Source organism: Melozone crissalis, unplaced genomic scaffold, assembly GCF_028551555.1.
Source record: "Melozone crissalis strain CALT ecotype California unplaced genomic scaffold, PUWL_Pcris_2 ptg000012l_1, whole genome shotgun sequence".
Taxonomy (NCBI): Eukaryota; Metazoa; Chordata; class Aves; order Passeriformes; family Passerellidae; genus Melozone; species Melozone crissalis.
This window is the reverse complement of record NW_026535790.1, coordinates 12,266,852-12,287,795: the sequence shown is the minus strand read 5'-3', so window position 1 is coordinate 12,287,795 and position 20,944 is coordinate 12,266,852. Positions and strand designations below refer to the sequence as shown.

At 46.7% G+C, this 20,944-nt stretch overlaps 1 protein-coding gene across 2 annotated transcripts in view; it reads left to right on the top strand.

Annotated features, from left to right (window-relative positions):
- The first annotated feature begins 429 nt into the window (after positions 1–429).
- TTYH3 (tweety family member 3) overlaps positions 430–20,944 on the top strand; it is a 69,377-nt gene continuing 48,862 nt past the window's right edge. For both annotated transcript variants that reach the window (XM_054270610.1, XM_054270609.1), the window contains exon 1: positions 430–569. In XM_054270610.1, the coding sequence (XP_054126585.1) occupies positions 447–569 (123 nt within the window). In that variant the 5' untranslated portion in view covers positions 430–446. The remainder of the gene's footprint in view (positions 570–20,944) is intronic.

Below are 20,944 nucleotides of genomic sequence, written 5' to 3'. Positions count from 1 at the left end.
AGACGGACTCGAGAGGAGCTGACAATAAATCACTTTATGCCCACCTTTACCACTTGCTGCGGCACAAACTGCTTTCACTCCGCTGGCTTTTAGGTGAACCCAACCCGCAGCTCCCGCTGTTAGACCCGCAGGGCCGTGTGAGGTTCACGGCACCGGGACACAAACGCAGCGCCGGGGGCTCGGGGCCCGGCAGCGACCCCCGGTCCCGGGGGAGCGGCGGGGGCCGGGCCGGGGCGGGGCGGCGGCGGCGGCGGCGCCAATGGGAGCGGGCGGGCGGCGCCGGGCGCGGGCGGCGGAGCCTCTGGGCGAACAAAGAGGGAGCGGGAGCGGGCGGAGGGACGGCAGCGGGCGGGGGGGACGCTCGGCCATGCGGGGCCGGCGGCCGCGGTGCGGGTGAGGCGGGCGGCGCTCCATGGCCGGCGGCTCGGGGTGAGGCAGGCGCGGGCATGGCGGGCGTGAGCTACTCGCCGCCCTGGTGGGTGAGCCTGCTGCACCGCCTGCCGCACCTCAGCCTGCGCTGGGAGCTCACCGCCGCCGACTTCCGACCGCACGACGCCGAGTACCAGCAGGTGGGTCTGCCCGGGGCCGCGCGGGGTGCGGGGTGCGCGCCCCGGCCGTGAGGGGCGGCGGGAGCGGGGGCTCGGCCCGCCCGGAGGCGGAGGAGGAGGAGGAGAATGGGGCGTGCGGCCCCCGCTGGGGCTGCCCGGGTGGGTGGCCGAGGGTGCCGTGTCCCCGCTGCTCCCGGAGCAGGTGCCCCGCAGGGCCGGGCCAGGCGGGGCTGGGGCGGGAGGTCACCACCCCGAGCTGCCCCCAGCCTGCCCGGAGCGCGGGTTCTTCTTGGCAGAAGCTGAAATTATAGATTGATAGAATCACTGAGGTTGGAAAAGCCCTCCAGGATCAGTGAGCTCAACCTTGGACCCGATGCCACCGTGTGCCCGCTGACCCGCATCGCCAAGCGACCCCTGGAGCGGGGCAGGAGCCAAGGGTGGCCCGGCCGGCTCCCAGAGCTGCCCGGGCAAAGGCACCGTCCCGGCCTGGAGCCCCGGGGCTGCCCGCAGCCACCGTGGGCTGTGCCAGTCCTGTGCGGGCTCTGCTGACCATCCATCCATCCCCTCTGATTGTGCCAGTCCTGCACTGACCATCCATCCCCTCTGATTGTGCCAGTCCTGTGCAGGCTCCTCTAATCATCCATCCCTTCTGTGCCAGTCCTGTGCAGCCTGCACTGACCATCCCCTGACCATCCCCTTTGATGCCGCCAGCCCCGCAGCGAGGCCAGCAGTGCCTTTCCAAACCGGCTGCCTGCCTGCTGGAAAACAGATGACTTAATGCACGAGAGTGGCGTTAGCATCAAGTGCACAGGAGGATGCTCGCAGAATACTTCTGTTCAGCTCTTTTTTTTTTTTTTTTTTTTTTTAATGCTGCTTAGCCTGTATCCTGTGCTTGGTTGGCTGGGCATGTAATTAAAATGATTGTGGAGTGAATCTGTGTGCTCCAACATCTGTGTTCTCTGCTGTCATCTTGGAACAGAGCTGCAGTGACTCTGCTGCCTCGTTTTGCCACGGTCTCTGGTTTTGAAAACACCATTTTGCTTTTCTGAACATACTTGCAGTGTCCTATATACACAGCCTGCTATCATGCACACAGGCATCAAGGCTAAAGCATCTAAGCAGTTCTTGTTTATTCTAGGAGTAGAAGGTATTAGAAATACTTTAGGAAGCAGTATGTTTTGGCTTTTTGTTCTAAACAGATGAACAGATCTGAGGACTGAAGCTAGAGCAAAATGTGAGAGATGTATTTAAAGAGCTGTGGGTAGATACAAAGAAATATCTTTATACCAGCAAATCAAAGGGACTTTTGAGCTAACTTTGTATTTTGAGGCTTCAATTTGTTAATTTGTTTTAGTTCCCTTGGCTTAGCAGAGTTCAAGATGGCCACATGCAGATGTAACGCTGCACAGCAGCTGAACTGTATTTCCATGACCTCAGAGGGTAGCTGCCTTTAAAACAAGGGATATGCAATCCTGGAGATCAGAAGTTAAGAGTTCATTGGAAGATCTTCTTGGGAGTGTGTTATCATGAAATAAGCACTCAATGACCTTTTGAATAGACAGCAGATGTACCAGTTTTCACTTAAATTGCTTAAAAGCATTCCTAGGAATTATCTGGGGTTGTGTTTGTTTGTCAGATAATTTTTCTACAGTAATCATATTCCCACTTAAAGCCTTCTGCTGTTCTCCTCCCGTGTAGCTGCCTCCCCTCCCTTGATGGCATTAAGGACTTCTTGCACAGCAGTCGATGGCCTTTTAAGTCTTAACATCAGCTCTCAAGAAAACATTTTATCAAATCCAAACTCCAATGTCTGCATTACTGAGGCATCTGTCATCAAGAGAATGGTTTGAGCAGCAGCAGCTTTGCTGGTTGTGGTGTTGGTGAGGGGTAGCAGGCAGGCTCCAGCAGCACTGCAGCCTGTGCTATCAGAGCTGTGGTTATATAACCACGCTGCTGCTGTGGCTCTGCAAGTTGGCTCTGGAGTTCGTAGGCACATAGATTAATTCTAATGCAGTGAACCAGGGAAACTTAATCCAGCACTGGGAACTGTAATGATAAATGCTCTCTTGTGCTTTTAAATGCTTCTGAAGGCCTTTTGGTTTGAATTTTAGATTTTTTTTATGGATTTGCACCTCTTGCTCTGCGTGCAGCCTGTGCTGGCATTGTCTTCCCTTATCTTTAGAAACCTTTTGTATTTAACAGGTGAGATCATATACATCCTCAAAATTAGGAAGTCTATTTTTTAATTTTAACTTTGCCTTATTTATCTTTACTTTGTAGGTCTTCTCACTGGTGCAAATTGTGTATGTTTTTGTTTTCTATTCCATTAGTGATTGATACTCTGATTCTTAAGTATGAACTATTAAACTGCACACTGCATTTGATTTCCCCAGGGGCTGAGGAGAGGTCAGTGGGGGGATGCTAGAGGAAGTTTATGGGCACAGGTAAGGGCAGGATGTCCCTACCTGTGAGGAAGGATTGCCTTTGCTATACTACATTACTCCAGTTCATCTGGGAGCTGGACTGTTGTCATAAATAGCCACACAGCTGGGCTCAGTGTCCAGTCCCACTCTGACGTGTTTTGAGGAAGGAAGCAATGTACCCTTTCTGATTCTTCACTGCTTCTCTAGAAAAGATTTCCCAACCCGTGACCACAGGAAAGCAGCACTTTCCTTATAAAACTGTTTTCTTTAGTCACATTTCATTAAAAACCCATCTGTTTGTTGTGCTCCTGTTTTGTGATGGGCTTTGAAATTGTGCATCAGCTGAGCATCCCACTGCAACCAGAGGTGGAATGCAGTGGCTTGGGTTTACATGTTGTCCTGTCACTTGTTGCAGTGCCACGTGCTGCTGCAGGTGAGGAGGCTGCTGCCTGGAGAGGCTTTGCACCTCTGCCTAGCAGGATTAGGGTAATGCCAAGCTGCTCTTCCCCTGCAGCAGCAGCCCAGCCATTGTGCCCTGAAACCTCTCTGAGGGAGGGCAGATAAGCACATGCTGCCACTCTTTGAAGTCTAGGTCTTTGTTAAGTCTGCTGGGACCCTGGGTGATGGGGGATGTCCAGCAGGATGTGGATGCAGTGGCTGCTTCTGCTGTTGTGTCCCAAGGAGTCCCTTGGCCAGGGCAGCAGGGACGCCTGCTGTGTGCTGGGCTGTCTCAAGGCTGCAGCCATTGTGTACCAACTTCTGGGGCTTCCTCCTTTTGTCTGAGAGCATGGGAAGTGCTCATGGCAGTGCTGCTGCCAAGGGCTGAGATCAGTGCAGCTGCAGGTTTTGGCTGCATACCTTCTTCACCTGAGCCAGCCTCTAAAACACTCTCTCTCTCTGGTATTACTTTACTCTTTATCTTCTCCCACAGCATATCTTGTTGCATTAGGTTAGACCAGTGTCTGAGAGTGTGGAGGAGCAGAACAGATCCTTCCCCTCTGGACTAGATTGTTTAAAAATGTATGTTGTATCCTGATGTCCTTCAGATGCTCTGCTTCTGCCACCACAAGCAGTGCAACCAGTTGTTTTCTTTTTCTGGAGGAATTGAGGTGAATCTCCGTGTAGAATGAGCTGTGGTCCTTCTGCAGGGGTTTGGCATGCTGGTGAGTGCTACCAGAGCTGCCTTCATGTGCCACTTGCAGGACTTGCTCCACAGTCCTCCCTACAGAGGATCTTATCAGACCAGTTCTTTTCCTAATCCTCCCATGAATCATTGGGGTTGAAAATATCTTGATATGAACAGCTTTGTTCTGGCTGTATTCTCATCTGAGTCATACTGCAGTGCTCTGCAAAGCCTTTTCATTGTGTAGTGAGTCACAAACTCTAGAGTGAAGGGAATGTAAAAATGGAGCAGAGCTCCTGTTCCTTCTGACAGCATCATGCTAACACCAGTTCAGGTCTCCCTGCCTTTTGCTGCTGACCAAATCATGATGATCTTGCCAGTGCTGTCCACTTCCTTTCCAGTTCAGTTGGTTGGCCCAGTGAGATGGTCCTGAGACTGCTTCTGTCACCAGCTTAATTTATTTAGCAATGTAAGTGACTGACTTAGCTGTGTGGCATTGAATTCACTTTCTTTCTCAGGATAGAGTTGGTTAAGAGCTTTGAAGTAGCGTGGAGGTCACGTGCTGGAAAGGAATAGAAAAGCTGAATAGCTCTGTAATGCAGCACAACAACAGGTAATGGGATATCTGCTCCAGTCAGGGTGTCTGTACTCTGACAGAAAAGGAGACTGTGGCACTTTATCTCTGGAATCTGACTGTGGGCTCAGAAGTGCCCTGTGAACAGTGAAGGAGAAAAGAGGCTGTAAAAGCCAAACCATGGAGCCCTTTGGAGTTTCTGCTTTTTCTTCATTGCTGGAAACTGACGATGTTGACACAAACCTGTGTAAATGCAAAGGTTATGTGTGAGTCAGGCCAGAATAAAGAAAAATTCTCCAGCATCTTTGAAACTCATCCCTTGCACCGCTTCGTGCCTCCTCGGTACAGTCAGAGCTGCAGATGCATGGTTAGTAGGTGTAATGGCAGCTGTTTGTGCTTTGGAAGATGACTGATGATTGATTCACACCCATTAAGATGCAGAGTCGTGCTGAAGAAAGCAGTGACAAGAGCAGGGACATGCTCTAGTCCTTGGCTTTGAGATGCTCTCTTCAGTGTTGTCACCCAGGAGTTTCCTATCATGCCTCTGTCAGTGCTCTCGTGCTGTAATGTTCTTTTTCTCCCTCTGTACGTGTGCTGAGAAGGGATCCAGCAGGGAAAGGTGCTGTGTAAGCTCAACACAGACTCTAATCCAAGGCATGTGTGTTTGAACCCATAGCCAAAGGTCCAGCAAGGAATTAATTCTGTCAGGTACTTTCTGGCTCTGTGAGGCTGTTTCCCCACACACAACAGCTAACGTCGTCTTTGGAAGTGTTTCTTGGCTGGACAAACATGATGGAGCCCAAACTGCCAAAAAACTTGGATTATAGAGATTGTTTTAGAACTTCCTCTACTGTACTGGCATCTTATTTCAATTTTGAAACCAAGAGTCTTTCTGTAAATTGGAAACATGTGTATTAGTCAAGTTGGATGACGTGTTTTTGTCTAGTTGGCTCAAAGTCAGAGGGTAATGTGCCTTTTTTAAAGGGGTTGGACTGAAGGTTTCTTTCTTTCAAGAACAGATGGACCCCTTCCAAGGTCTGATCAGCTATCCTGCTGTAGTACCATTTTGCTCATATTTCCAGAAAGGTTAAGTGACCCCTGTTAGTAGAATCCAATGTTGTCTGATGAAATTGAAGTTGTTTTTATTTTTTTAAGAGCTGCTGGTAAATTCCCTCTTCCCTTTACTCATCAGTGTCAGCTCCATGAGTAACCATGCAGTAATGCCTCCCATCAGCAAACTGGTGCTGTGCTCTGACTCTTCTCTCTTTGATCTGGAAGAGCCTTTACTGATGAGCAGCATCCCAATGAATAACCAAAAGGTAGAACCAAGGCTATTTTTGGCTGATTTTTACCAAAGGTAGACATAAAATGTGTTCTGTTGACCATTCATCCAGTCATGCAGCAGCATATGGTGTGCAGAGAGGAAAAAATTCCACCTTTGCCAGCTTTCTGTGTGCAGCCCTGCTTTGTTTTGCTGACCCATGCTGTGCTGCCACGTTTTCAGATGCTCTCCTGAGAACTGGCACTTTCTGGAAACACTGGCTGTAATTACCCTGCTCCAGTCAAAAAAACCAACTGTTTTAAAGGTGTGGTTTTAGCAGAGTACACAGGGGTAAAAGGTGTCTTGGAGAAAATGGGAAACACCTTGTTGAGGTGAGTGTGCAAAGATGTAAACCCTGCTCGCTTACTTCTCTGGGTGGGATCTCAAAACTATTCATCCTGCACAGAGAAGATGCTGGTGCCAGCCTGGTGAGCTTCCCAGCCTGAAGACACATTTATGGAGCATGTGGTGCCCTGAAGGCACCATGCTGGTCTCAGCTGGGAGGGCAGAACCAGAGCTGAAAACGTGTCTGGTTGTGGTGGCCAGCCACTGGCACCCTGGTGCTTCTGCACCTACTCAACATTTGTCTTCCTGAGAATGCTCCATTTTTATCCACATGGGTGTAACACCATCTGACTCCTGGTCTGCAAAACCTGATCTCTAGCAGTCTGGAGAAAGGGGTAAGCAAATTCACTTCAGTCTTAGCGTGTCTTGCCTTTTTTTGTGCTTTTCCCCTTCATGCCTTTTTGAGCAGAGGAACATCTGTGGTCTCCAGGTTAACAAAGTGCCTTTGTTTAAATGTTGAGCCAATGAAGCAAGCAGTGCTTAAAGCAGATGTTGATGTGGATTTTTAGTGTTCTTTACATTTTGTTATTAGGGAAAGTGAGAAATTCTCACCCAGAAGAACATATCCCATTAGGCATGGCTCTGGAGATTAAGGGCACTGAAGTCAGGTGCTTTCTCTGACTTAATCCCAAGGCTCTGAATGTGGATTAAGGGGCTGTACCACAAGCCTTCTTGACCTCTTACTTGTACTTTGGGATTATATTTATTTTGGAACCTGTAAACAGAAACTTGTCCATTGAGTACAAGAGAGAGGAAAGTAATGGGCCTGTGTCTCATCAGGTTTTTTGCCCTGTGTCTGCAGAGCAGACAGTCAGAGGAACAAGCACTCTCCAACCCCTTGGAATTTCTGTATTTTTTTCTGTTCTTTCTGTTTCATTTGGTTTGGTTTTTTCCTTCCCTTTTTCTTCCAGAACAAGGCTAATTTTGCACCATTTCTCCTGTTCCCCTGCCCCCAGCAGCACCCACTGATGGAAGGGTGAAGTCCAGAGCTGGTGGTGTTTGTGTTGTGTGGCTGTGCTGTGGCACAGCTTGCATGGTCACCCTGGTGTGACCCTCCTGTGCCTGTGAGGATGGCTATGAAGGGCCAGTGGTGATGGCCAAAGCTTCTCCTGGAGTCATTCTTTCACAGGCTTTGATGTCAGGTGAATTTGCTTGGGTGGCTGCAAGCAAGCAGTGACTAAGGTGGTGCTCACTCTCAATTTTCTTAGGGTGGAGGGGAGTCAGCACCTCGTTTGCATTAACCTCTTGGTGACTGTCAGTTCTCTTCTTGTTCCTGCTTTAATTTTCAGTAGTAACTTCTCCACCAGTTATGGTGAGATTTCCCATTCCCCTTGAGTGAGTAGGAGAACTTGGCTTGTTTTCAGCTGAATGTGATTCCCATAGCTGGGGGAAGGGATGTGATGTCTGGGAATTTATTTGCTCTAAGATTCAGATGAGACCTGAGAAACTCTGGAATATATCAGAATTACCTACTGCACTGAACCTCAATTCTCACTTTTAAGACATTAATAAGACTCATAATACTCAGGAGGTGGTGGTAATAATAATAATAACAACAACAATAATAACAATAATAATAATAATAGTATCCAAGCCCAGTAATTTTGCTCCTCTCTTGTCAAGACTGCTGCACTTTCTGGGTATGTCATCCTACCAGTTCTTTGTTTTAGCTGATGACAATGATTAACAAGACAGATGAGCTAAAATCAAGGAGGATCAAGTTCATGCAAGGCTTCTAGTCCTGGGGATGCATTCATATGACAGTCTGAAAAAACAAAAAAGTCATCACTGTTAGAAATCCTCTCCTCCATTTCAACGGGTGACTGATGTGTTGCAGCAGTGAAAAACTGGGAATTGGTTACATTTATTCACAAACCAGAAATTATTTTTGCTGTATGGCAAAGAGGTCTCTAGGTGAATAGTAGCTGTGGGGCAAAGCCATGCTGATGCTATTTTTTTTGTATTAAATAAACTAGAAAAGAACAAAACACAGAGTACTTTCATGTTGCAAAAGCTTTCATTTCAAACTTCTTTTTTTTTTTTAGATTTCTGCGTAATGAGCCACTTATAGTGTTTGAGTCTGATCTTGTAATTGTGAGCTTTAGGGTTTGGTAAGCTGCAAATGTGCACGTTTTTGCAAAGTAGTCATTTGTGTGCTAAGGCTGCCAGGCTATTCTCTTGCAAGAAAAAAGAAAAGTAGGTTAGCGTGCAATCCATGGCCACAGCAGTTGGTGTAACTCAGTCAGATGCTTTGCTATTCCCTTCTCCAAGCACTGGGGAACATAAGGGTAACATTTGCAATAATGTGTGCTTTCACATGCTTATCAGGTTGCTTGCTTCAGCAGATGTAGTGAGTGCCAGCCCTCTTTTTAGTTATTATTTTAACAAATGAGCGGTTTTTGGTCAATGGCGAGAGCAGCATTGAAACCATCCAGGGAAAGAGCTGACACTCCCCTTCACCTTCACTTCAACTGGAGCTGCACCCTCGGATTTTGATTTCCTCGGTCACCACTAAATGCTTTTTCTGGCTGATATGGCTCAGAATGGTGCCACACGTGCATATGCATGAAAGCCCTTTGTAGTGTGAAATTAGGGATGAAAGATATTGCTAATCAGCCCTAACAATGCAGGACTTATTCCTGGACGAGGGGAAAAGGGAATGTGGGGAATGGATGTTTCACAAATGTGTAACACATTCAGACACGTTGTTATGCCAGTGTTGGTGTCTGTGCACGGACGCCCTTTTCAGGCTGTAAAATGCTGCTGTTCATGCAGGGAATTTCAACAAGCCTTCTATTCAAGGCCGAAATTCAAAATAACGCCAAAATCCAAATGGAGGCACTTCAGTTGCATAATAGTGTCTGTTACAAGGAGGCCTTGGTGCAGGAGATGATGTAATGCTCCTTAAGAGAAGGCCCAGGCTGGGGATGGGGAGAACGGGAAGATGGTGTCAGTGACAGAGCCATTAAAAGTATTGCTAATGGTATCAAAGCTTTCCAATGGGTGTTAATTAGCACGCCTGAATAATTCCAAAGTTGATCGTGTTACAAGTGTACATGTGGAAAAAAACTGCTCGGTGCTACCTGTTTTCTCTGATCATAATCGCTTTTTCCTTGGGGTGAGCTTTCCTGGAGTTCAACAGTGTGCTCGAGTTCCTGCAGATGATAAACTGGTAATTTTGACACTTGCTCTAGGAGCTAAGGATGCCTCAGTCTGCCAAAGAGATGCTTGCTCAAATTGTGATGCTTCTCACAGGGCTGTGCCTGGAGCTGTTGCTGTTCTGAGGCCTCTGGCAGCTTGTTACTTTATTTCCTCCTTAAGTTTGTGGTTTATCTATATTAATTTTCTTTAGTTTAGGAATAGTTTATGTTGCATCCTCACTGCAAGAGTCCCCAGTTCGTTTTTGGGCTGGTGTGGTCAGAGGGGGCACACAGGATTGCTGCCCTACCTATGGCCCGCCCCATCCCCTTTCTCCCTGCCCTTACAGTGCTCACTCCAGGAAATGCTGAGAAAGTCGGGAGTAATGGAATTCATGAGATTCAAGCTGTGCTTCAATGAAAACGTGTTTTCAATTTCTGCCTCCTCGGGAGCCTGGGCCTGAGCTGTGATTGTGGGGGCTGGGACCGGATGAATGGAAGTGCCGGAGTCAGCGCTCTGCCGAGCCTCTCCCGCATCTCCCTCGGCATTCAAAGGCTGCCGAGAGCTTTGTGGCAGCTTCAGGAAGCGTTTTTGTATTCAGCTGGCCAAAAAAGCCCAGGCGTTTTCCTGCTGGGTTTGATCTGGCAGTCGGGGTCTGAATGACAGTGACATGTTGGAGAGGAACGTGATGGGGGAAGCATCAGCTGCGGGTGGCTCGTCCCCCCTCTCTGCTCTTGATCCTGCTCACGGTGTCCTTTGAGTGTCCTGCAGCCGATTAGGCGAGAATTATAATGGTGACTCAAAAGCCTTTGGTAAAACTCATTAATTCATTCCTCCTTTAATTAGACACCCAGTCATGGGCTTATATTTATCAGAGCCCAGGAAGGTTTGCAGCTGTAATAAGCTGTGCTGCATCAATTGCAGAAATCGTGGGGTTTTGGCAAATGCAGATATGGTGAACTCTTCTCGCTGGTTTTTGGTGAGGAACATGCAAAGACATAGAAATGAAAGAAGCAGCTGAGTGTGTGCTGTGACTGACCTCTGGCTGAATCTTGCCTTGTGGTGTTGAACTGAGAGGAAAGGGTGGAGTTGTCCTGCTTATAAATATTTTTTTTCCTTGGGAGGTGTAATAATGTAACTGTCAAAGAGAGAAAAGAGGAAGGAGAATCAAATGAAAATACTATCTTAATATGGAATATTGTATAAAACCCTTAGCACCCAGGAGAATTACACTTTTGGAATCAGTGTAACAAGAACAGCTGCAGGCATTTCACACAGCACCCATTTTGCTTTTTGGAAGTTAGGGAATAGCTGGGTGTTCTACACTGAAAAGTACCAGGTACTTTTTTTCAGTCTTCTGGGGGAACAAAATCAATAGTGAACTTCTATTATTTTGTAATGTCTTCTTGTTTCTGAAATGGGAAGCGAGGTAATTTTCAGAACTAATGTGTGCAGCTCACCCCCAGCAACAGCTGATTGGGGTCTTCTGAGAGAAGCTTGCGCTGCTTCTGGTACCTTTGAAATGCTCATGGGTTCTTTTGCAGAAGAACAACTAGAGGGAAAGGTGAAAGGATTTCAGGGAAGAACTTGTTTCTACTCTGTTGCATCTCTGCTTGTAGTTCTGATCCTTGTGAATGCCATGGTAGACCCTGATAAATGATCTCCTTTTAGCATTGGACTGACAGGCTGTCAAGTGCGAGCAATCCAAAAAGGCACAGACCTAAGAAAAGGCAAGGGATGGAGATAGCTGGCAGCCACTGGGCTTAAACAGAGATGATTGAAGAGATAGGCTACATTTTTCAATATTTTTTTCCTTAGACTTTTTAACTTGAGTAAGGTTAGAATGAACATTTTGGACTTGAAGAAATGGGAGCTGTTGCACAAGAGTAGATCAGAGGTACGGCTAGGCAATGGCAAGTATTAATGCTCATGTTCCCTTAAGAGGGAAACTGTTTCAATTGGAGTAGGTGGCAGGAGAAAATGGATCAGCTGTGTTTTGGGTCTTTTTCTGTCTGGATTTAGTGGAAAGCACAGATAGTACCTCCAGTGAGGATGGAATGATTTGTTTGACACTTCTGTAGCTAAACAGAAGTCTTTACTTCTGATGAGGGTGCTATTTTAAAACCACTTTACAAGACTTCTTGTGGGCCTTTTTGTATTACAGTATATGGCTGCTGTCTTCTGTTTGTCCCTCCCATCCCCTCCCCACCCAGTCTGAATTATTGTTGGTTTATGAGACTGAGTAGTGCCTGGAACTTGGCTGGAACTGGGCTTCATCCCTGACCTCTGAGGTCAAATATGCTGGGTCAAATATGCTGGCCTTTCCTTATTTCTGTATATATTTAAAATTCCCACAGGTTGGACAACAAACATTGGATCAACCTGAGTGGACAAATTAACTGGAGCAGCAAATTTACAAGGTTAACAATTGCCTTTCAATCTCATAAGTACAACTTGGTAAATGTCCTGCTGAGGTTCCTGGCTGCTCTTGGAGCCCATGTTCTGGGGCTGGTTTTGTACTCCAGCATTGAACCTCTTGATCACTGCAGAGGGATTTTTTTTGAGCTTTTTCAGCCTGACCCACTGCAAACTAAAAAATCTCTTTGAGCACAAGCTCTCCAGCATTTTAAATGCTCCAATATGAAATGGCAAAGTGCAGATGATGAATATGAAATAGGTCGGGTGCTGTTGACAGAATTCTCCGTGTGGACAAGCGGTGCTCTGGGAGCTGCTTCCAAGGTCTTGGAGGAGCTGTGTAAATGATCATGGATGCTGGGAGCGTTCTGCTGAGGTGTAAATAACAAGGTTGGACAGTTTAGGCTGCCTCTGCTGTTTTTATTAGTGCAGCTTGGCTTTCGCCTCGGGTGATGTGGAGGTTATGGGAGAAGGAGGAAGGGACAAGCTGTGAATTTGCCTCCTCTCCCAGCAGAGCATGATGAGAAGGCTTGGGGATCTGGTTACCCTAATCCCCCCTTGGCATGTTAATTCTTCTTGTCTCTCTACTTGTATCTTATGTCTGAAATTCCTACTGAGGCAACTGCTTGCTGGGTCACGTGTGTCTCACTGCAGTGCCCTTTCAACCTTTTTTGTGTGCATTTTGTTGCAGCTATTACAAATCAGTTGCCTGCTATAGTGTTTCATCGCTGTTAATTTTTATTCTCAAGAAAATGTTGCTCTGAGATGTGGCTGCTTGTCTTGTTCCTGTCCTAAATACATTTACTGGCTATTTGCTAGATGTGACATCTTCTGCCTGTGGTTGACCCATCTCTTGATGTCCTCTGCAGATCCAAGTTCATTTTTGTGGATAGATCTGAATCACTTTCTGCTGACTTCTTGGATCACAGCAGTGACAAATACCACTGGTGAAATGCAGTTCTGCAGGTGTAACCTATGGGCTGGACTCTCATCACTAACTTAATTATCAGCTTTGGTTTACATGTGGTGGCTCCAGCAAGGGTGGTCTTGGTTATGTGATGCAATAAATTAAACACAAGGTTCCTAAGAAAGAACCAGTTTCCAGGATAGGTTGTGAATGCTCTTCAAGGTTCAAGTCCAAACCAGGTGTGTCTGTTTTTTCTCTGCCAAAGTGAAATTTGCTGCTCTGTCAGATGTAGTGAATGTTGAGCTTCCTTTCTAACATCTGTGCCTTCAGCTGGGATTCACCAGCAGTTTAGTTCTTTACTTCCTCCTCACAAACACATCATCAGCATTTCTTTGATACTAAAGCCAGTCCTACAAGGCTGTCATCCTTGAGGATGTGATCAGCTAGGCTTTTGTCCCAGAGTTGTGTTCAACTAGCCTTTGACATGCTGCTGCCTTCCAACAAGTCACAGGTCACATCTCCTGGGAAAACAGAGCTCCTGAGTGTTTTCTGTGTGGCTGCACTCAGACCTTGGGCAGTCTGTGGTCATGGCCTTGTGCTGTGAATATGGCTCACTGTAAACAGGGCTGAGAGCTTCTGGAAACTGCTGCTGTCCTCAGCTTTATTCTCAGTGAGGATTTTTTTTTTCCTGTTAAGAGCAGGGCACGTGAAATGGAACCACAGCTCTGCTCTAGTGCTGCAGTAAGGAAATAGTACATGGTGGGAAGTTTGATGTTAACTGCAAGTGATGTATTCTTTTTGTAGTCAAAGCATTAGCTATGCTGGGATAAGAATATTTTTCTTGGTACACCTGTGGCTTGGCCTGTGTGGCTCTTTGTGTTCCAGGACAGCATTTCTGCTGATGTAGATGATGAGCTGATGGCTGGAGGAAGAGTTCACGTGTGTGTGCACATTCCATCAGTTGGGGAATGGTGCTGGCCACTGCATGTGGCCATCAATGCTGCACTTGGGCTGCTGGTTCTGGCACAACCCTGGCTGTGAGGATCTAAAGCTCCTCCAGTGCTGCTGAGTGGGGTCTCAGTAGGCAGGAAAGCATCTCTGTGATTCCCAGCTGCTCACAAGGAGCAGGGTCTTCAGGCTGTTTATGTTGCACTCCTTGCTATCATGCATTTACCATCCAGGCAGCAGCCAGATAACCCCCCAAGCATATGCCCCTGGTAAAAAGGCTTCCAAGTGGGGTTGCACATTCCAGGCACGTCCTGGCTCAAGCTGAGTTAGTCATGCATCTCCCCAAGCGTGTCAGAGCTCAGATCTGTCTCTCCTGCTGCTGCTCTCACATCCATGCTCTGTAAAAGACAGTCCTCAACAAAAGGGCACTTGGAGTTGTGGAGCCTGCTTACATGATGTTGTCACTTCTTTCACCCTGATCTTCAGAGACACTGTTGGGAGTGCAGAAGTATTTTCAGGAGCCTGGGAAAGTGGCTGGGACTGTAGGGCACTGTCTCAAATAAAATAGTGGCAGCCAGCGATAGGAAAGTGAAAAATATCTCATTTTTTAGGAGAAAACTTGATGCCATGCTATCCCTCATGATCATGTTCTGTGTCTGGAAGCTACTGCTAAAGCTGCTAGTCTCTACATGTGGGATTGCACTATCATGTCTTCAAATGTATGCAAAAACCTGTTCATGTGCCTTCCCTTACACGCTTTCCACCTGAGGGCATAATCCAGTGACAATACAATCACTCCCATAGCAACCAGCCTGTCACAAACAGGATTATGGCACCTAGACAGGATGGAGCACAAAGAATTCAGGGAAGAACTGCCCCCTCATTACCATGGAGCAAAGCAGGGCAATGATGACCTGTGTGTGTCAACCTGGGGACGAGGAGGAGGAAGGGCACAGGTTCACGTGTGTGCTGTGTCCTTAAACTGGTGTGACAAAGCCTTGGGAAGGTGAATCTGTGTCGTTAGCAGGGCAAGGTAAAGCCTGCAGAGAGCCTGTTACTGATCTCAAGTGCAGCAGGCTGCATTGGCTCAGCTAATGAGATTAAACCCCTGAAGGCACCAGGGACACATTCTAGCCATCCCTTTGCCTTCCTTTTTTCCACTTCCCAGTCATGGACACTCTTATCCTCCAGTCTGTACAGGGTAAGGTTTATCTGCTATAAAGTACTGCATTTTTTTCCTGTCTGCAGAGTTAAATTAAAATACTTTCTCAATACACATTCGAGCTTGCACTCTCTTTTAGTATAAACTTGAGCTGTTTTATTGTCACAGATGATGGGAAGAAGCAGCAAAATCAAAAGCTCCTGTCTTTAGCTCCTTCTGCAGAGAAGACAAACAGTGTCACGTAATGTTCTTCTGCAGACCCATAAAGGAAAGAGAACTACTTCACTTGCACACAGTTACTGCCAGTGGGATTGTAGTTGGTTTTATGCTGCATAGATTTAAGTGAGCACAGTTACTGAGTGCTTTGTAGGAGTGTTTGAGCAGCTGCTCTGCTCTACTTTGTTCTGCAGTTTATGCACCACTTGCTTTTGCTCAATAAAAGGCAGCGTGAAAACACGGAATTATTGCAGATATTTGGTCTGTGGCTTCAGGGTATCTTATCATGGGGCTGCTCAAAACTTCCTTCTAGTAAATTGCCCTCTGTCTTTGCAGTCTTTGGGTGATGTAACCGATGGCTCCATTGCTTCAGTCAGTCAAAAGCACTCCTTGGCTCTGTCCCAGGAGCTTTAACACCTGCTAAAAGGGTGAAGGATTCTGGCCAACTGCTGCCAGCCCTTAAGTGCTGTGAAAAGTCTCTTGTCAAAGATCCAGCTTTCTGTCCAGGTTGGGAATCAAGATAATGTTCCCCACGAATAGAGTGGGCTTGGTCAGAGCAGCTCCAGCTCTCTGTTGTTGCTGAGCTACTTTTTGTAGCGATGGTGTTTTTAGAGAGCTGAGTTTGTGGAAAGGGAATGCAAAATTGCTGAGGAGGACATGACTGTCTTCTTTTTATTGTGCTGGTCCTGCAATCAGTGAGGTCTGACAGCCCCACCTGGTTAGAGAATGAGCTTCAGTAAGAGATGCTGTGAGTCCTACACTGGGGCAAGAGGGGGTTTTTGTTCCTGATTAGGATTCTCACCCAAAATATATTCACAAATGAGGCTTTAAATACCTGTCTATAAAGAATAGGAAGAAAACATTCCTGTAGGGAAGTGAGTATCTCAAGCCTGAGGTATTTCAAGTGCAAGTTGAATGTATGGTGTGCCCTGGCTTAAAAATATGTGTAAAACTACTCATGCAAGGTGATACACCTGGTTCCCTTTTGTGGCAACCTTTATGGGAGAGTTCAAGCATAGCCTGGGGTTTTCCTGCTTTACACACTGGTGAATCCCACTTTGGGATAACGTTCCAAACAGGCAAATTGCAGATCTGCACATGTACCAAGGTATTTGGTGCTTCAGAAAAACTCTTTTTGCAAATGCAAAGTTAGCCATGAGGGTAACTGTAGGTATTAGTGCTGAAAGTTGCTATAAAGCCAAGGAATGTGGTTCACTGGTCAAGATAAGGTGGCTGAAAGTCCATCCAGCTGCAGCAGTGAACTGAAAGACACTGGAATAAAAGTAAACACAGCAGGCAAATAGCAAATAAGTAACTAAGCGCCAGTTCCTGACGTAGATTTGATGAAAATGTGTTCCAGGAACCACAGCAGCAAGAAAGGGTGATATCATGTATTTCTGCAATTGTTATTCTGGAACCTCTCACTGAGAATGCTGATCTGGCACTAACAGCTGTTTATAAGTAGCCAAATTCAATTTTTAAGTTTGTGTGAGTACTCCCTGCGGGACTGATAAATGCTGTTTGTGTTGTTGTTAGTGGAAGTGTCCAACCTCGGTGATGTTGCAAACACACAAAAGTCATTTTAAGGCACCACAAGGTGTGTGTTGAATGATAGGCCAAAAACCAGAGCAACCACAGGGATGGCTCATAGCAGGAATGACCCAATGCTCAGATATCAATGGCTGTGGCCTGAATATTGTGTGGGAGGCTGGATTAAACAATCCTTCCCAGGAATTTTCAGGCCAGGACTCTCTCCTGTTTCCCTGTTGCTCCAAAGAGCTGCAGCAGATGAGTGCAGAGCAGTGAGTGGAGGAGGCATCAGGCTGTTGTCCATTGGATTTCTCCTTCCTTTGCTGGATCCCTCCTCATAATTCCAGTTGGAATGTTGTGGGCTGTGTTTCTAACCTGAGATGTGAGGCTTGAAACAGCAGACTGAGGAGTCTGTGCTCCTGGGCTTCCATTCTGAAAGGCACTGTAAGCCAAAATCTGCCAGTCAGTAGTTGTGAACATGTTAGGGAAAGGAAAAGGACCTGGTTTGTGGGTTAGAAGGGCAAGTTCCTCCCAAGGCCAAGTGAGGACGTGGTGAGCAGGAGCACTGGAGCCTGTTCATTCAGGTGAATCCTTCCCTGGGGTTTTCTGGTGAGTCCTGCCCTGGTGGCTGTGCTGGGTCAGGGCTGTGACCACAGCAGCTCTTTTGGCTGAAGAAGCTTTTCCCTTGAGGTTTGTTGGGTGTTGTGCAACACCTTGGCCTTGGCCTGTCAAGCTCTTCTGCTCCTGCACTTCTGCCTTGTGGTGATTCTTCATGGATAGAAAACATTGGTGGCAGAAATACACAAAAATACACAATAGATGCAGACACAAAAATACACAGTAGATGCAGTAATCTCAGCGTACCTAAGTAGGGACAAGAGAAAAAGGAGTTGGTGGTAAGAATAGCTCAGGATTACACTGTGAGGGGGGAGCTCTCAGCCAGTTTGGGATGTGAAAGAAAATCTACTTCCTCCTATTTCTGTATAGTTTTGGCCTCAGTGAGCAGTGTTGTGGGCTCTCTGAAGGAAGGCTGCAGTGTGTTTAAGGTTTCAAGCTGAAAGGCCAGGACTGCTGAGGCTGTCTGTTGGTGGGAGGATGTGATGCTTTCAGGATGCTGAACTGCAGTTGTGAGATGAATTGTCTTTCAGTGGGTGGAGAAGTGGGGGAAGTCTCCATTATCAACAGCAAGTGTCCAAAGCTGCTCAAATTTCCCAGTAAAAAGTTGCAAAGGGTAAGTTTATCACAAGTAGAAAAATCAAATTGCAGTCAGTGCTATCTATAAAAGGAACAACTTTTGCTTTTAGCTCGTGGGGCTCACTTTTTTCCTGGATAAAAGTTAGTGTTTAGTGCAGCTCACAGCATGATGTGAGTTGTGCATGGAGTGGTCCTCACAGAGCAGCTGGAGGCATTTCAGGGTGAAAGCTTTCCTTGGTGGTCAGGGTGACAGGAGCAGGGAGCTGCTGGCTGTGCTGACTCTGCTTAGCAACCCCAAGTAAGGAAATCTGCTCAGAAGACAAAAGTCAGCCAGAAACCTTTTATTTGGTTCCTGATTTCTGCTTCTTGATTGAGCACCCCAAGATATTCCAAAAGGGAGGTTCAACACAAAGTCTGCCATGTCCCACACTTTTCCACCCAACTCTTGGTGCTGCAGCACCAGGAAGGCCCAGGGACTTTGTGTGTCCCAATAACACATGGCTCAGTGCAGAGGGCTGCACACTCTTTGATCAGCTGTGGGTCTGTGAAGCAGCTAAAGCTCCACAGGGGATGTGGACTTGGCATTTCTGCCTCTCAAACTGATCCAAGCACTGTTCTGCTGAGGGGTAGAAGCTTTGCAGTAATTTCTTCCCCAGATGTAGCTGCTGTGCAAACAAATGTTGGAGGACTATTTTCTCACAATGGTCCTCTATCAAGGGTGCTTCAGCCTTCACCAGTTACTGGATTAGCATAACAAGGGTGGTTTGAAGCAATGCTGATAAGAGCAGAGTGTTTCCTGCTAGAATTATGATCAAGCAACTTATAATTCTGCTGTCTTGCACTTTTTTCAATCCGGGGCTTAAAAGGAAAGCTTTGTCTGCCTGAAGTGTCACCACTTCCACTCCTGCATCTCTGAAGTGCAGAAGGGTTTGGTGCTGTCCAAGTCTGCAGTGCACAGCCTGGGGCTGGTGCTAGAAGAGGTCACACTTCTGGGAACTGTGGAGCATTGCAAAAATATTTCCTCCCTCGTGCTGTGTTTGGAAAGATTGTTTTTTCTAATAACCCAGATAAACTGCGTGTTCTCAAGTCCTGTGTGGTTTGAGTGTTTTGTTGTTGCTGGTGGTTTTTTATTTAGATTCTTTTTGCAACGTGCAGGTGCTTAGATATACTCAAAGAGCCCAGGAGAAAACTTTAGTGTTGTCACTTTCCTTACAAGTTAGACGAGAGTTCTGAAGTTGTTTTTAAAACCCCCCAAACAATCAAACCCAAACATCTTTATGTTGTAGAAATCCATGCAAACAAATTGACTTTAGGTTTGTGTGTGTGTACACTGAAACTCCAGGAAATCCCATGGTTCTATGGAGCCCAAACTTTGCTGCAAGGTTTGTACTTGTGATCTGAATCTCTAGAAAATGAGTCTGTTTCTCTACAGAGTTGCAAATCTCTTTTTTAAACATTTTGGAGAGGGAGATTGTGACCATTTTGTGTAACTGTGTGCTCAAAGTCTCCTTTACTTTTTAATGACATTAAAGACTTTTTTTTGTCCTGATTTCCCATGGAATGGCACTGCTGTATCAGTGCTGCAGTGCCAAGATATTTGTGTGTTGGTGAAACTGCATCCAGCACCCATTTAGAATAAATACATTTATATTGCTCATTGAACAAGATAAAGAAATGGATAGCACTGTAATTTAACATACACAGCACAATTTAAAATTAGATTTGGGCTATGAACATGGATGTTTGTCTATGATAGGCACCTACAGGCCAGACCTCAGCAGAGAAATATTGCAAAATTGTGGTTTCAACACTGGGTCTTTGTGTAAATGGCACCTAAATCTGAGGTCCTGCATGGGCAATTCTAACACTGATGTGACTCTCCCATCCCTCATAAAGTTTCCAGCTTTATCCCTTTTAATCACACCTGTGTGAAGTGGAAATTTGTGGTTCCTGAGGTCATGGCCCAGGAGGGTGGCTGGAACATTTTGCACTCCGGGGCTGCTCAGTGATAAAATCAGGGCACTGCCCAGGCTGGGAACAGGCTTTCACAGCAGCTCGGAGGCAGCTCTGGTTGCAGTTATAGAGTAACCAGGCCTGGAATGCACAGGAGCAGCCCTGCCAGCCTGGACCAGGCTGTTTGAGCAGCTGCCCAGGGAACCAGACTGAGCATCTGATCCAGGCATGAAACACTGGATATTTGTGGCTGATTAATTGTTATAACCCTGGCCTGGCATAAACCTGGCATGGAAACAGAGTTCCTGGGCCCTCCTGGTGCTGCAGTAGCCAGAGTTGAGTGGAAAAGTGTGGGACATGGCAGGCTTTGTGTTGAATCTCCCTTTTGGAATATCTTGGAGTGCCCAATCAAGAAGCAGAAATCAGGAACCAAATAAAAGGTTGCTGGCTGACTTCTGTCTTCATGGCTTTCCTAAACCATAGCTTCTTTTAAACCATCATGGAAAAAACCACACTTCTGGTTTTGGCTAATAGATGAGCTGTTTCCTGCCCTTTATGGCTTCTTTCTGGTTTGGAGTTGGAAACAATGCAGAGAGCACATAGAACAACCCACTGGACTGCTGGGGAAAAGATCTGTAATAGCATTTTATTTCTGGTTCATTTGTGACCTGCAGAATTGTAACTGAGCAGGGAATGTTCCTCTTAAAGTGCTAACATCAACCCATCCTTTTCAGAGCTGATTCTTTGTTTCCCTCTGCCCTTAAGACCACATTCTCCATCACTTTAACAGTCTGGAGCAGCTCCTGTTGCCACAGGAGCAGGTGATCAATTTTCCCCTTCCAGCAGTGGATTAGGTGTGATGTGATGCTCTCCTTGGTGCTGTGTGTGCCTCTGCTCCTCCCCAGTGTGCAGGAGAGCTCTGGATGTTCTGTGTGGCAGGGTCTGAGTTGGGGTGTAATGTGCCACTCCACAGCTGGACAGGCAGTGGCACAGGTGACACTTCACCAGACCCTGGGGCTCAGCTGGTGTCTGGAATGTAGCTCCAGTCCCCACCTTCCCTGCAAACTCCCCTCCTGCATTTTGAAGCCTTCTCCAGAGTTGTCCCTATTTAGAAGAGTGATGAGAAGCGAGATCCAGGGCTGTGCAG